Here is a 14,578-nt window from a genome sequence, read left to right on the forward strand (position 1 = left end):
ATTATTTTTGATTTGATTTTTACTGAACTTTTTGGCTGTTCACCCCTAACCTACCTGTTTTTCCTAGAGGCCTCATTATTTTTATTGTGCGATTTTCTGTAACACTGTGTTGCACAGGAATGCAACTACCTGTATGGTCAACGGACTACATTACCCACCAAGCACACGTTTATCCGAAGTAATTGTCTCAGGAATCTCTCATCCTCATAACATTGAAGTAGTATTAATTCTGCACTTGCAACACTAAAGCACACAAGACTATAGGCCAAGTACTAGAAAATGGGATTAGAATAGTTAGGTGGTTGTTTCTGGTCAGCATGAATCTGATGGGCCAAAGGGTCTTTTTTCTGTGTATCAGATGTCTAGGACTATTTATTCCTAAAACAGCAACAAATCAATTGAATCTGGTTGGAATGCACTAATTAAAAGCACGGCCCTTATAAATTCCATGTTCACATTGTTTGTATTGAAATTTTCTTTGGAAACCTATCAGGCTGTAATTGTAACCTCTTGTAAGTGGCAGGGCTGCAACACTTTCAGTTTTTGCATGTTTTGTTTCTCAGCCTAGAGTGCAGAGAAACCTCTTTGCTAAAATGAATCATACTTCTTTGCTTGTCATATTTTCTTAGGTTTTAAATAATAAACAAATGTAAGGGCATAATCCATAGTTTAAAAATGGGGACTGTGCCTTATTGCAATTATGTCCTGGCTTCTCTGCACTTTTCACAAAACCATCACCTCGTCCACACTATACGTGAGCAAATAATGAGTGTTCCATTGAAGGTTAGCAAGAATAACTGAAAAATCAGAACAATGTTGCTTGCAATACTTCTTTGAAACTCTTCTGCTGAGTAGAAAACAAAATTAATCTTAGTTGCAGCTACGGTTACAATATTTAATAGACATTTGCACAAGTACATGAATTGGAAAGGTTTAGAAGGAGATAGGCCAAACACAGGCAAATGGTACTAGTTTAGTTTGGGAAACTTGGTCAACATGAACTAGTTGGACCTAATGACTCTATTATGTATTATGATGAGACTGGATAAATGATTGCTTTTTGAACTAAGTACACGGTTCAGAATCTGGTAATTCAGAGCTGTTTCTTTCACCCACATCAAGGGAACAACAGAAGTGGCAAGTCACATCTTGTCACCATGATTCTGAAAGCAGCTGCATGGCAAGACACTATCTGGCATGTAGCATTATTCCAAAGAAACATCACAATTCAAAAAAGACTGTTTAATACATAATTCACACACAAAGGCAGAATCCATAACTTAAGAGTTGTGAAAATTTTAATTGTTTCAAGTATGAAAATAAAAATCAGTAGAAACAACTGAAACAGATCTATTATAAATATGCACAACATTCTGTAAATTAAACACTGATTTCATTCAATGTAGACCTCTTTTAAAGTCTGAATTATAACATGATCTGAACATTTTTGTTGAAGACTTATGAAAAGTTTCAGATATTTAGTACAACACCCCTTCTGAACAGAAGGTCACAGAGAAGAAGTTAATTGTTGATTGAACAGCACCAAGCACTTAATGCAAACTGATCATGTAGTCTAAACCTTTGTAAACTGCTTACTGTGCTCCAAATCTTCAAATCCGCACTGCCACACAGTCTCAAAGCAATAAAACATCAGCAGTGCAATCACAGAACCCAGAGTTTGTGAATAATAGAAAAAAGCATTACACACTGTTCTGGCTTGTTGTAACCTCTTGGCACTTTCCCATTAAGCTTAGTTCTTCAAAACATCCAATGGCTGAGTAGCATAATGTTGTGCATGAAAAATCAGAAAATGCAATGGCTCTCATTCCATATCCTGCTTTGTCCACAAATTCAAAGACAGCATTTTAAGTGCAATAAATACAGTCCCTCCTAGTGGCAATACAAAAGCTTTGTTTTTTTTTACCCCCAGAATAAGGAGTTTCAGTTTATCATTTTCAAGATGTAGAGTATTCCAATACTATCAATAGTTACATAGGTCTTGAAGTCAGATGAAACATATATGGACTTCAGGTTTGTCCCATTAGTATAGAATGTCTGCAGAGATTCTCCAGTTTTCATATCCCACCACTGTAAAAGAAAAAAAAATGTTTTAGTTGTGATCACCTCTGTGAACAACTGTTATCATTAATTGGTGACACATGGAATAAAATCTCTGTACTTTTTTGAATTTATTGCTTCTATTGTGTCATTGAGAAACTAAGGTAAAAGACCAAAATCCAAAGAATAGTCTCACTTACTCACATGCTTGAGTAAAATTTCAAACTAACTGTTGATAGGGAGAAAATAAACTTTGAATGAAGAATTCACAATCTACCATTTTGTGCAGTGTCTCTGGAATACCAGTGGTGAGCACCAAATGACACTTTGCTGATGAAACTTGGTTTCAATTGATAGCAAGTTTCACTTGGCTGAATTGGCTGTTTACTCAATATTCTAGTAACATACCAAGGGGATTGATTAGCTCAGCTGGCTGGGTTACTTGTGATGCAGAGTTACACCAATGGCATTGGTTCAATTCCTGCACTGGCTTAGGTTACCAAGAAGGACTCTCTGTTGCAACCTCGCCCAAGGCGTGTTGGCCCTCGGTTTAAATGCTCGAGCAGTCTATGATCTAGTAGGATTATGCCGTCTTTACCTTTAATAACATGCAAATCTCAGCTTAATGCTGAAAAATGCTTTAAGTGTAATTAAAAATAATTTAGCTCATGGTAACATTTAAAATAATCTATTTTACTATTACATACATGCCCAATTTCGTTTGATTAAAAACAATTCAGGTATTTTGAAATCATTTGCCTCTTTAAGTGGATTGTGCAAAATGATAACATTCCTGAACCAAATGTTGATCATCAATATCTTGCACCTTGTTAGAGTTTGCATTGTAAGCATACCTACCTGCTTTCTCAAGCATAAATGTGTTATTATAGTGAAGCATTTACACACATTTCAAAATAAAATGTAAAACTTCACAATTTATGTTCAACATATTAGTCGTCCTTGTGATAAATCATTTTAAAATCTGGAAGCCTTCACTCAGAACTCTCAAATACTTAAATAATGGTTCTATTTCTCATGACAGTTCATACATGCAATAATCCATTTTGAATAATGCAGCACATGGACAAATGTGTAGAATATCTGGGATACATGCCAGATTTTTTAGGTGATTATTTTGTGTAATGTTTAGAAAGGGATAATATTGGCATATTACAGTAAAATACAGGCTATGAATATAAAGATACAAAAAAGCCTCAGGATGACCAAGCTGATTTACTAATGCATTTTTTTCTCCAACATTTTCATTGCATTTAACATCTGTAGGAGAATATAATTTTCTTTTCATGTTTATTTTCCAATAGGCTGTAACAGGTCCTGGAAAACCATTTTTTTTTAAAAAAATGAGTAAGATGGTAGCCTTGTGCAATGCTGGTTGACCAGGGTAAATACTAAAATAGAAATCAGAGGAGATAATATTGACCCTCATCCAATACTGATCTATCACTTGAATAAATGGACTGCAATATTTCAGCAATAATATTAATGTGCTTGCAAGCATGTGAAATGGGTTGGCAATAATGAAGCCAGGTTTCAGGAATCTAAGTTATATGGAAAGAAGAATTCAGGCTGGCGGAAGGCTTTTTCTGGAGTTTCCAGGGGTTGGCATTGGCATCCTTGCTTTTCCTGATATATCATAATGACCTAGATCTTGGTGTGCAGGGGACAATTTCAAAGTTTGCAGACAATAAGAAATATGAAATCATCGTAATCTCAGGAGAACATTTGAAAAGAAAAATTGGTGGAACGGTTGGATTAGAGGCAGATGAAGTTCAATGAGAAGTGGGGTGATGTATTTTGGTAGAAAGAATATAGACATTTAATATCACATAAGGGGTATTTTTGAAGGGATGCTTGAAGAGAGGGATCTGGGCATATATGTGCACAGATAATTAAAGGTGCAGGATAAATAAAGAGAGCAGTTAACAAAGTATACAGTATTAAATAAAAACTGAAAGAACTGCAGATGCTGTAATCAGAAACAAAAACAAGAGTTGCTGGAAAAGAGAAATCAAAGTTAATGCTTCCGGTACAGTGACCCTTCCTTAGAAACATTAACTTTGATGTCTCTTCATAGATGCTGCCAGACCTACTGAGCTTTTGCAGCAATTTCTGTTTTTGTATACAGTATTAAAGGCTTTATTGATAGGTGTACACAGCGTAACAGCAAAAAGATGATGTTGAACTTGTATAAGAAACTTACTAGATAGCAGGTGCGTTTTGTGTACAATACTACACTATAAGGATTTCCCAAAACATCTCAAATATAATAAAGCATTTTCGAAGTGTTCTCATTCTTACCCTGTAGGAAACTCAGCAGGCCAGTGGCCCACAGCAAAGTTTCACAAACAACAGTGATAATGATGAGCTTGTTTTAATGGTATCAATATTGGTGAGGGCACTGACAGGACTGTGCCTTGAATTCTTGTAGGTTCCCCTGAGGGCAGTTCATCTTATCCTAAAAGTGTACCTTTAACATAACAGCCTTTGCAATTAAATGTTAGCCTAGATCATATTCTTGTCTGTGGAGACAGAAGGAAAAGATATTAAGTATACCAAGCAATAATAGAAATCAAAGAAAATGAACTTATTCTCTGATTTTCTATATACAATTCTACTGGATATTGATATAAGCCTGTCTGGTTCCTGCTTACGTGTCATTTATGTTTCCGCCAAATCGGATTTCAACTGCTATTTCAACAAAGGCTTGTTGATATTTCTGGACATCAAGATGTTAGCAGGACATAATGGCAGGCGGTGACATATCAGGCCTGATTTCTTTTAAGATGTTACTCTACATTATGCCTGTACCAGACTGTGAAGTTTCATGATATTAAGCTACAATCCCAACACATTCCAGTCATCTGTCTTACAGTACCCATTGGTATTTGAATCATTCTTTGTAATTCTGGTGTTTGGGTGCCAGCTTGAGGAAACATGCTTCTGTTGAACAATGGGAATTTGTTTTAGATCACAGACTGGAATGAGCAATATGAGAAGTAAGTTTCAGCCCAATGTTCCATATGAGACTAACTGCTTTATGTCTCTAAACATTACTCAACTTGAGACATGTGAACTCCTTCCTTAAGCGCATTGTGGGTCAGCCTACAGCAGGTGGACTGCAGCGATTTAAGATGACAGCTCATTACCACCTTCTCAAGGGCAACTAGGGATGGGCAATAAATGCTGGCCCGGCCATCAAATGCTCACATCCCAAAACTGAATACTAAAAAAAAGTTATTACTAAAGTATAAAGGTGGACAAATCTCTATGACCAGATCATGTGTATCTCAAAACTTTGTGGGAAGCTAGGGAAGAGATTGCTGGGCCCTGGTTAAGACATTTGTATCATCAATAGTCACGGGTGAGGTGCGAAAGACTGGAGGTTGGCTAACGTGATGTCTTTATTTAAGAAAGGTGGGAAGGAAAATCCAGGGGATCATAGATCAGTGAGCCTGATGTCAGTGGTGGGCAAGTTATTGAATGGGATATTGAGGGACAAGATCTACATGCATTTGGAAAGGCAAAGACTGTTTAGGGGTAGTTAACATGGCGTCGGAAATAGTGTCTCACTAACTTGATTGCATTTTTTGAACTGACAAAGATGATTGACGAAGGTAGAGCAGTGAATGTTGTCAATGCGGACTTCAGCAAGGTGTTTGATGAGGTTCTGCATGGTAGACTGGTCAGCAAGGCTAGCTTACATGGGACCTGGGGGACCTAGCCAACTGGATACAAAATCGGCTTGAAGGTATGAGACATAGGTTGGTGGTGGAGGGTTGCTTTTTGGACTTTGGCCTGTGATCAGCGGTGTACTGTAAGGTTCGGTGGTGGGTCCACTGCTTTTCACCGTTGGTAATAAATGATTTGGAAGTGAATAAATGAGATATGGTTAGTAAGTTTGTAGATTTCACCAAAATTGGTGATGCAATGGATACTAAAGGCTATGTCAGCATACAACAGAACCTTCGTCAGATGAGCCAATGGGCCGAGGAGTGGCTGATGGAGTTTAATTCAGAAAATGTGACGGATTTCTTTTTGGCAAGGCAAAGCAGGGCAGGATTTATACGATTAAAGGTACAGCCCTGAGGAGTGTTGCCGAACAAAGGGATCTGGGGGTGTAGGTGCACAGTTCCTTAAAAGTGGAGTCGCAGGGTGGTGAAGGCCATGTTTGATACACTTGCTTTCACTGGTCAGTGCATTGAATATAGGAGTTGAGTGTCATGTTACAACCGTACAGGACATTGATAAGGCCATTTTTTGAAGACTGTGTTCAATTCTGGTCTCCCTGTTATAGGGAATATGTTGCTAAAGTTAAAAAGTTTCAAAAAAGATTTACAAGGATGTTGCTGGGATTGGAGGGTTTGAGCTACAGGGAGAAGCTGAATAGGCTGGGGCTTTTTCCCTGGAGCATTGGAGACTGAGGGTGAACTTATTGAGGTTTATAAAATCATGAGGGGCATGGACAAGGGTGAACAGCCAAGGTCTTTTTTCTCAGGGTAGGAGAGTCAAATACCAGAGGGCATATGTTTAAGGTGACAGGGGATAGATTTAAAAGGGCCCTGAGGGGTAACATTTTAAAGCAGAGGGTGGTGCATGTATTGAATGAGCTGCCAGAGGAAGTGGTGGAGGCTAGTACAATTACATCATTTAAAAGGCATCTGGATGGATATATGAATAGGAAGCGTTTAGACAGATATGGGTCAAATGCTAGGAAAGCGGACTAGGTCAGATTGGGATGTTTGGGTCAACATGGACAATTGGACCAAAGGGTCCATGTCCATGCTGTATGACTCTATGACTCTAAATGGCGAACCTCAGGGAGGCATAATTTTGGTGTACACAAAACAGAACTATAGTTTTTCAGCTAGTCATTTGAAACCTCACCAGGGGATACTTGTTATGGAGTCTGGGAAACAAACGGTGCTACGTTGATCCAAAAGCTGAGTCCATAAAAAAATATTCAAGTTGCACACTTCTATAAATGCCCAGCAAAAGTTACAAATACCAAGAACTTTACAACCAATTTCTTTTTTAAGGTGTCAGCAAAAAGGACTAATGCACAATTTTGTAAACTATAATAAATACTGGCAAAATAATAAATATGGAGGCTTGTTTCATTGTATTAACCATAATTAACACATGATCAAAGTAACAATGAAGAATGAAGTATTATTTGTCCAAATGGAAGAAATAAGTTAGTTCTTTGTCCAGATATTTGCATTTTAATATATTTGGCTTAAAGAACTTTTGCTGCTCTGACTCTCATTGTAATAAGTAGCAAACAAACTGCATGGGTTTAACATGCACAGGAGAAACACAGCAATATATATATGGCTAACACTACTTTGGATTACATTCACTGCTGTTGTAACAAAGCTGATTAATTATACATATCTAACACTGTCAAACTGCAGTATGACAGCTTTAATACATTTCATTTCCATGAAACATTTTTCAAAATATACACTTTGGTGAAACGAGGATGCAGAGAGCTAATACCATAGTCAGTTAGTCAGACCTTACTGATTTGCATCAACATTGACTTTCGATAAGGACAGATTCCTTCAATTTAAAGATCATTTCAAGGCAATAAAGCCATTCTTTTAGAAGGAATCGGCTAAATATGTTAGAACTGCATAAGTAGTTCGTCGAACTCATACCCAAAAAAATCCATGCAAGCTCTGAAAAACAGTCATTATTTCTAGGAACTCACACCTAGGGATATCTCTGCCATGGAATTTTCCATAATGATGGCTGTCAGATACTGAACTCTAAACTGATGTATTAAGGCTGTCACACAGGTGGAGAGGAATTTCACATTCAATCGAGTGAGGTTTGTGAAAAAAAAAGCAGCCTGCAGTGTGGAACTAACATGCTGTGGATCTTAAAGATTTGCTTGCTAATGGCAGACCCTCTAGCAAGTTATCCATCATTAGGTTTGCTCATACCAATGCATGTTAACTTATTCTGACCACATAAAAGGAGAAATATTGGGAGAAAGTTCATTCTCCCAATGAAACAACTTTGTGGCATGATTCCAAAATCTGGAAAAACCTTAGGAATTACTGAATCCTACTCATAATTAATGTTCAACTTAGGTAATTAAGAAATTGCTGCCATCACCCCCCAACACATTAAATATTGAAACGTAATTACTTTCTTCTATGTGAAAGATGCCCAAGCGTTTACTTTGCTGTCTAATCTGATTTCATTTCATTGATAAAATATCATATCAGCAAAAACAACCAAGTTATGAAGAGAACATTAAAAATGAAACACTGGGTAAATAGTAGGAAATTATTGATCAGTCATTCAGAGACCATTCCAAGTTTGCTCATAGAACTTTATGGTTTATTAATATACAACTCAGTACATTAGTGTGGTAGCTTCCCTAAAAGGAATGTCCTTTTATTGGACTTCTGTTCAATCTCAATTTACCGCAATATTCTTCATGTTGCGTCAGTTTAATCTTTGTCGATTCATTAGGTAAGGTGGCACAGGGCACCTGATCTAATAGGGTAATTGTGACAACAAAAAATTAAAGTCTTTGCCCATATTATAAAATGAGTTACTATTGCTCAGAATCATGGACACTGAATAAAATAAATCATTTTAAAAGTATATTATATTGTATTCCAGGATTTCTTGACTGGATTGGGCAATTCCAGCCATTAGCGAGTTGAGAAGATTTAGCTTAGATTGAGGTTCTGATGTAGGTTTGCTTGCTGAGCTAGGAGGTTTGTTTTCAGATATTTTGTCACCATGCTAGGTAACATCTTCAGTGAGCCTCTGGAAGAAGCACTGGTGGCAGGGCCGGCTTTCTATTTATGTGTTTAGGTTTCCTTGGTTTGATGATGTTATTTGCCGTGGTGACATCATTTCCTGTTCATTTTCTCAGGGGGTGGTAAATGGGATCCATGTCAAATGTGTTTGTTGTTAGAGTTCTGGTTGGAATGCCATGCTTCGAGGAATTCTCGTGCATGTCTCTGTTTGGCTTGTCCGAGGATGGATGTGTTGTCCCAGTCGAAGTGGTGTGTCCTTCCTCATCTGTATGTAAGGATATTAGTGGGAGTGGTTCATGTCTTTTGGTGTCTAGTTGATATTCATGTATCCTGGTGGCTAGTTTTCTGCCTGTTTGTCCAATGTAGTGTTTGTTACAGTTCTTGCAAGGTATTTTCTAAATGACATTATAGAATCATAGAGATGTACAGCATGGAAACAGACCCTTCAGTCCAACCCGTCCATGCCAACCAGATATCCCAACCCAATCTAGTCCCACCTGCCAGCACCCAGCCCATATCCTCCAAATCCTTCCTATTCATAAACACATCCAAATGCCTCTTAAATGTTGCAAGTGTACAGCCTCCACCACTCCCTCTGGCAACTCACTCCATACACGTACTACCCTCTGCGTGAAAAAGTTGCCCCTTACGTCTCTTTTATATCTTTCCCCTCTCACCCTAAACCTATGCCCTCTAGTTCTGGATTCCCCGACCCCAGGGAAAAGACTTCGCCTATTTACCCTATCCATGCCCCTCAATTTTGTAAACCTCTATAAGATCATCCCTCAGCCTCTGATGCTCCAGGGAAAACAGCCCCAGCCTGTTCAGCCTCTCCCTACAGGGTCTTTCAGGTTCATTAGACTGTTGGTGGGTTTGTGGGCTACCATGATGCCAAGAGGTCTGAGTAGTCTGGCAGTCATTTCTGAGATGTCTTTGATGTAGGGGAGAGTGGCTAGGGTTTCTGGAAGTGTTTTGTCTGCTTGTTAGTGGACTGTGTTCATTGGGTACCTGTTCTTTTTGAATACACTATGTAGGTGATTTTCCTCTGCTCTGCGTAGTTCCTCTGTGCTGCAGTGTGTAATGGCTTGTTGAAATCATATTCTAATGCAGCTTCATTTGTGGGTGTTGGGATGATTGCTTCTGCAGTTCAGTATATGGTCAGCATGAGTTGTCTTCCTTGTCAACAAGTGGCGATAGACCCGATCCCACAACTAGAGAACCAAATCACAACTCTACTCAAAAACCTTCAAAAGTCTGGAGAAATAAATAAGACCGACTTCCAAAAAATGAAATCAAATGGATCCAACACACCACATTTCTACGGATTACCGAAAATTCACAAACCAGGAGCCCCCCTCAGATCCATAGTCTCGCTACCTGGAACACCAACTTACGGATTGACCAAGGAGCTATACTAAAGACTAAAACACTTAGTAGAAAACTCACGCCACTCCATCTGCTCCACCCAAGAATTCCTGAAAACACCAAGATAGAAGAGGATGAAATTTGACGTAACAGCCCTGTTTACATCCATCAACATCAACCTGGTCAAGGAAACACTGAATGCATTATTAGAAGAACCAAAGACACATACAAATATCACCAACTTCATCAGCAAGGACAATGTCATCAAGCTAGTGGACCTATGCCTTACCACTTCACCTTCAACAACAAAACCTACAGACAAACTAATGGAACACTCTGGGAATGCCAATATCAGGGTTCTTAGCAGAGGCAGTAATGCAGGATTTTGAACAAACAGCTCTGCCAACCATCCAAACCAAACTTTGGTTCCACTCCGTGGATGACACCTTTGTCACCACTAAACAAAACAAATTAGAGGAAACCTTCAAGACCATCATTAATACCCTTACTGGCATAAGATTCACTGAAAAGGAGGAAAACAACAACAAACTGCTATTCATAGATGTCGCAGTAGAGCGAACAGCCAATGGGGAACTTCGAACCAGTGTCTACAGAAAAACAACACACACTGACCATATACTGAACTATAGAAGCAATCATCCCAACACCCACAAATGAAACTGCATTAGAACATTATTTCAACAAGGCGTCACACACTGCAGCACAGAGGAACTACGCAGAGCAGAGGAAAATCACCTACACAGCGTATTCAAAAAGAACGGGTACCCAATGCACACAATCCACTGATTTCTCAGCAACAAACCCCAACACACAGACAAAACACTTCCAGAAACCCTAGCCACTCTTCCCTACATCAAAGACATTTCAGAAATGACTGCCAGACTACTCAGATCTCTTGGCATCATGGTAGCCCACAAACTCACCAACACTCTAAAACAGCAGCTAATGAACTTGAACGACCCGATGCAGACAAGCAAAACTAATGTCCTTTACAAAATACTTTGCAAGAACTGTAACAAACACTACATTGGACAAACAGGCAGAAAACTAGCCTAAATGTCAACTAGTCACAAAAAGACATGACCCACTCTAACATACATATGAGGAAGGACACCACTTCGACTGGGTCAACACATCCATCCTAGAACAAGCCAAACAGAGACATGCATGAGCATTCCTAGAAGCATGGTATTCCAACTGGAATTCTATCAACAAACACATTGACTTGGATCCCATTTACCACCCGAGAAAAATGAACAGGAAATGACGTTGCCACAGAAAATGACATCACCAACCCAAGGAAACCTAAACACAAATAGAAAGTGGGCTATGCCACCAGTGCTTCATCTGGAGGCTCACTAATGTTACGTGGTATGGTGACAAAATGTCTGAAAACAAACCTTCCACCTCATCGAGCAAACATATATCCCAAAGTCCAGGCATTTTTGCATACTTTTGGGAATTAAGTGCTGCTTTTACAATTACTCTGACAATTCTTTCTTGCTTTCTCTTTCTATCTTGCAGCCATTAATATTAGTTCTGGGCCAACGCTTCATCTCTATAGTCATTATCAATCCCTTTGCCTTTTGTTCTATGACACTGATAATATCTGACCTCTCTCACCCTCTAACCCCAAAACCCAAAGATGCTGGAAATCAAACACACAACAGAAATTGCTGGAGAAATTCAGCAGGTCTGGCAGCAGCTGTGGAGAGAAACCAGAGTTGCCACTTCAGATTCAGTGACATTTTCTGCAATTTCTATTTGTGGCTCTGATATTCCCTTTTGTTCCCTTCAACAGTATAAATCCAATCACATTTCCAGCTCTCTGGAGAAGATTTGAAGACAAGAAAATTATAACTTTGTTTCTCTTTCCACAGATGCTCCCTGACCTAAGTTTATCCAGAGGTTTCTGATATTTATTCTTACTTGCTACGTCATTCAAACCCTTTTATAACAAGCTGCACGTTAGGATCTTCATAAGCAATGAAGACGTTCATTGATAAATGTTCATGGTGGGGAGCTCCTTAGGGAGCTGACTGTCTATGTGCCATAAAAAAAATGAATAAGAAAAATGCAGTAACTGAAGAGACAGGATCTTTACAAAGGCTATCCAATTAACAATTCTTTGATTTTGATGTTTCATTTCTCAATATTTACATTTATCTTATGTTGTGGAAATTTTGCAATATGCGTTGTTTTACAAACAATATTTAATTCTTCACATTCTTTAGCACACAAAGAATTGCTCCTTTTAGTGCTTCCCCATTTGTGTTTCTGAACCTTGTTGATATTTTGGTTTTTGATGTCTAATGCAGAAAAACATGCAAGACAAACCTGACCAGTAGCAACAATTAATTGTGATTCATTCACACTTGAATTCCTATATACATCCTGTTCTCTCATCATCAGTGGGTTTAATTCTCTGATTAAGGAAATCATGCTGATTATCCCAAATGTTCCTTTGGAACAAATGAAACCTTAACATTCCAAAGAGCTTCATCTTCAGCTCTTATATAAAGAATGTTTTTTTTAAAATACAAATAACAAATACCCCATAGTTACCGCATATCAAGAATAAATTTTACAACATGTTCCTTGGAGTCACAATTTCCTTTATTAAGTCAATCAGGTCACCTCGAAGGCTTCATATTTTCTTTACATATTTCAGTCAGACTATAAATATTTTATCAGAACCTTATTAAAATACTGTACTGTCAGTTTTCATCTTGCTTAACTAGAGAATAGATTTTCTTTGACAGCATTTTCTAAACCTGCAACCTCTACCACAAGGTCAGCAATATTTGGGAACACCACCACTGCAAGTACCCTTCCAAGCAAAATAGCACCCTGACTTGGAATTATATTGCTGTTCCTTTACAGTCGCTGGGTCAGAGCCCTGGAACCCACTTCCTAAAAGCACTGTTCATGTACTTACAGTCCAAGGACTACAGCCATTCAAGAAGGCAACTTGCCATCCACTTGTTAATGGCAGATAAGGGACAGGCAATTAATGATGGCCTAGTCAGCGATGCCCACATCCCACATAATAAATAAACAAAATATTGGAAATAATAAGAAAATGCATCAAGTACGTTATATATCTAGCTTCCATTTTCAAGACTTAGATTAGAATCACAGAGATGTACAGCATGGAAACAGACCCTTCGGTCCAACTCATCCATGCTGAACAGATATCCTAATTGAATCTAGTCCCATTTGTCAGCATTTGGCCCATATCCCTCGAAACCCTTCCTATTCATGTACCCCTCCAGATGCCTTTTAAATGTTGCAACTGTACCAGCCTCCACCACTTCCTCTAGCAACTCATTCCATACTCGCACCACCCTCTGCATGAAAAAACTGTCCCTTCGGTCCCTTTTAAATCTTTCCCCTCGCACCTTAAACCTATGCCCTCTAGTTTTGGACTCTCTTACCCTGGGATAAAGACTTTGGCAATTCACCCTATCCATGTCCCTCATGATTTTATAAACCTCTATAAGGTCATCTCTCAACCTCCGATGCTCTAGAGAAAAAGCCCCAGGCTCTCCCTGGTTTTAAACAGATGAGTTAATAATAATGCAGATGATGTCAATTTCAGTCCTTGCTCCCTCCCTTGAGAAATATCTTTTGTCAATCTAACCTATTAATTCCAACCTGTCTCTTTTGTTGCTACAATTTTTTAATTTATTGTTTTCCATGGCACATGGATAGTCAGCTTCCTAAGGAGCTCCCCACCATGAACATCTATCCATCAACATTTTCTGCTATCCATAGTTTTTGCTGTGGAAAAGGTCTGCAAAAATCTAGATCTCTATTTTCTTTCAAGCTTGGCTTCGTATTCTGGATTTTTTTCAATATCAAGTAGGCATTTATTATCTGGATTGCATTATGTTAGTCATTAGCAATGCACCTATTTTATGTACACATATGAAACTAGCTACAAATAGGTTAGGTCTAGGTTACCAATTTAAATTCAATTTTACTACAAGCCTTGCTGTCATAGAAACCAGGGGTGAGAATCATCATTATTTGATAAGGTGAGCTAGTTTGAATAAAGAGTCATCGTTGGAGATCTCATTAGTGTGCAGAACAGACTAGTCAAGACTCTGACGTGTATTTAAACATCATGATAAGAAATAAGAACAGCTGCACAGAATGTTGATTTTCAATGCTTGTTAATAGGTCTAATTAACTGTCTAAAACATAAATTAATGACAATAGAATAAATGAAACCGTGTATAGTGTTAGTGTACCAGAGATGGGATTGTTATGGGGAGGTTAGCACTAGTTTGAGAAAGATGGTTCTCTTAATTCATCTCAAACTAGGA

The 14,578-nt window shown here is 38.4% G+C and overlaps 1 protein-coding gene across 4 annotated transcripts in view; it reads right to left on the bottom strand.

Annotated features, from left to right (window-relative positions):
- Positions 1 to 1,274: 1,274 nt before the first annotated feature.
- apaf1 (apoptotic peptidase activating factor 1) overlaps positions 1,275 to 14,578 on the bottom strand; it is a 185,268-nt gene continuing 171,964 nt past the window's right edge. For all 4 annotated transcript variants that reach the window (XM_087999560.1, XM_087999559.1, XM_043713623.2 and 1 more), the window contains one exon: positions 1,275 to 2,088. In XM_087999560.1, coding sequence (XP_087855686.1) covers positions 1,942 to 2,088 — 147 coding nt within the window. In that variant the 3' untranslated portion in view covers positions 1,275 to 1,941. The remainder of the gene's footprint in view (positions 2,089 to 14,578) is intronic.

The sequence above is a fragment of the Chiloscyllium plagiosum genome, unplaced genomic scaffold, assembly GCF_037043375.1.
Source record: "Chiloscyllium plagiosum isolate Xiang-an unplaced genomic scaffold, Cpla_swu_hap1 HiC_scaffold_23, whole genome shotgun sequence".
NCBI lineage: Eukaryota > Metazoa > Chordata > Chondrichthyes > Orectolobiformes > Hemiscylliidae > Chiloscyllium > Chiloscyllium plagiosum.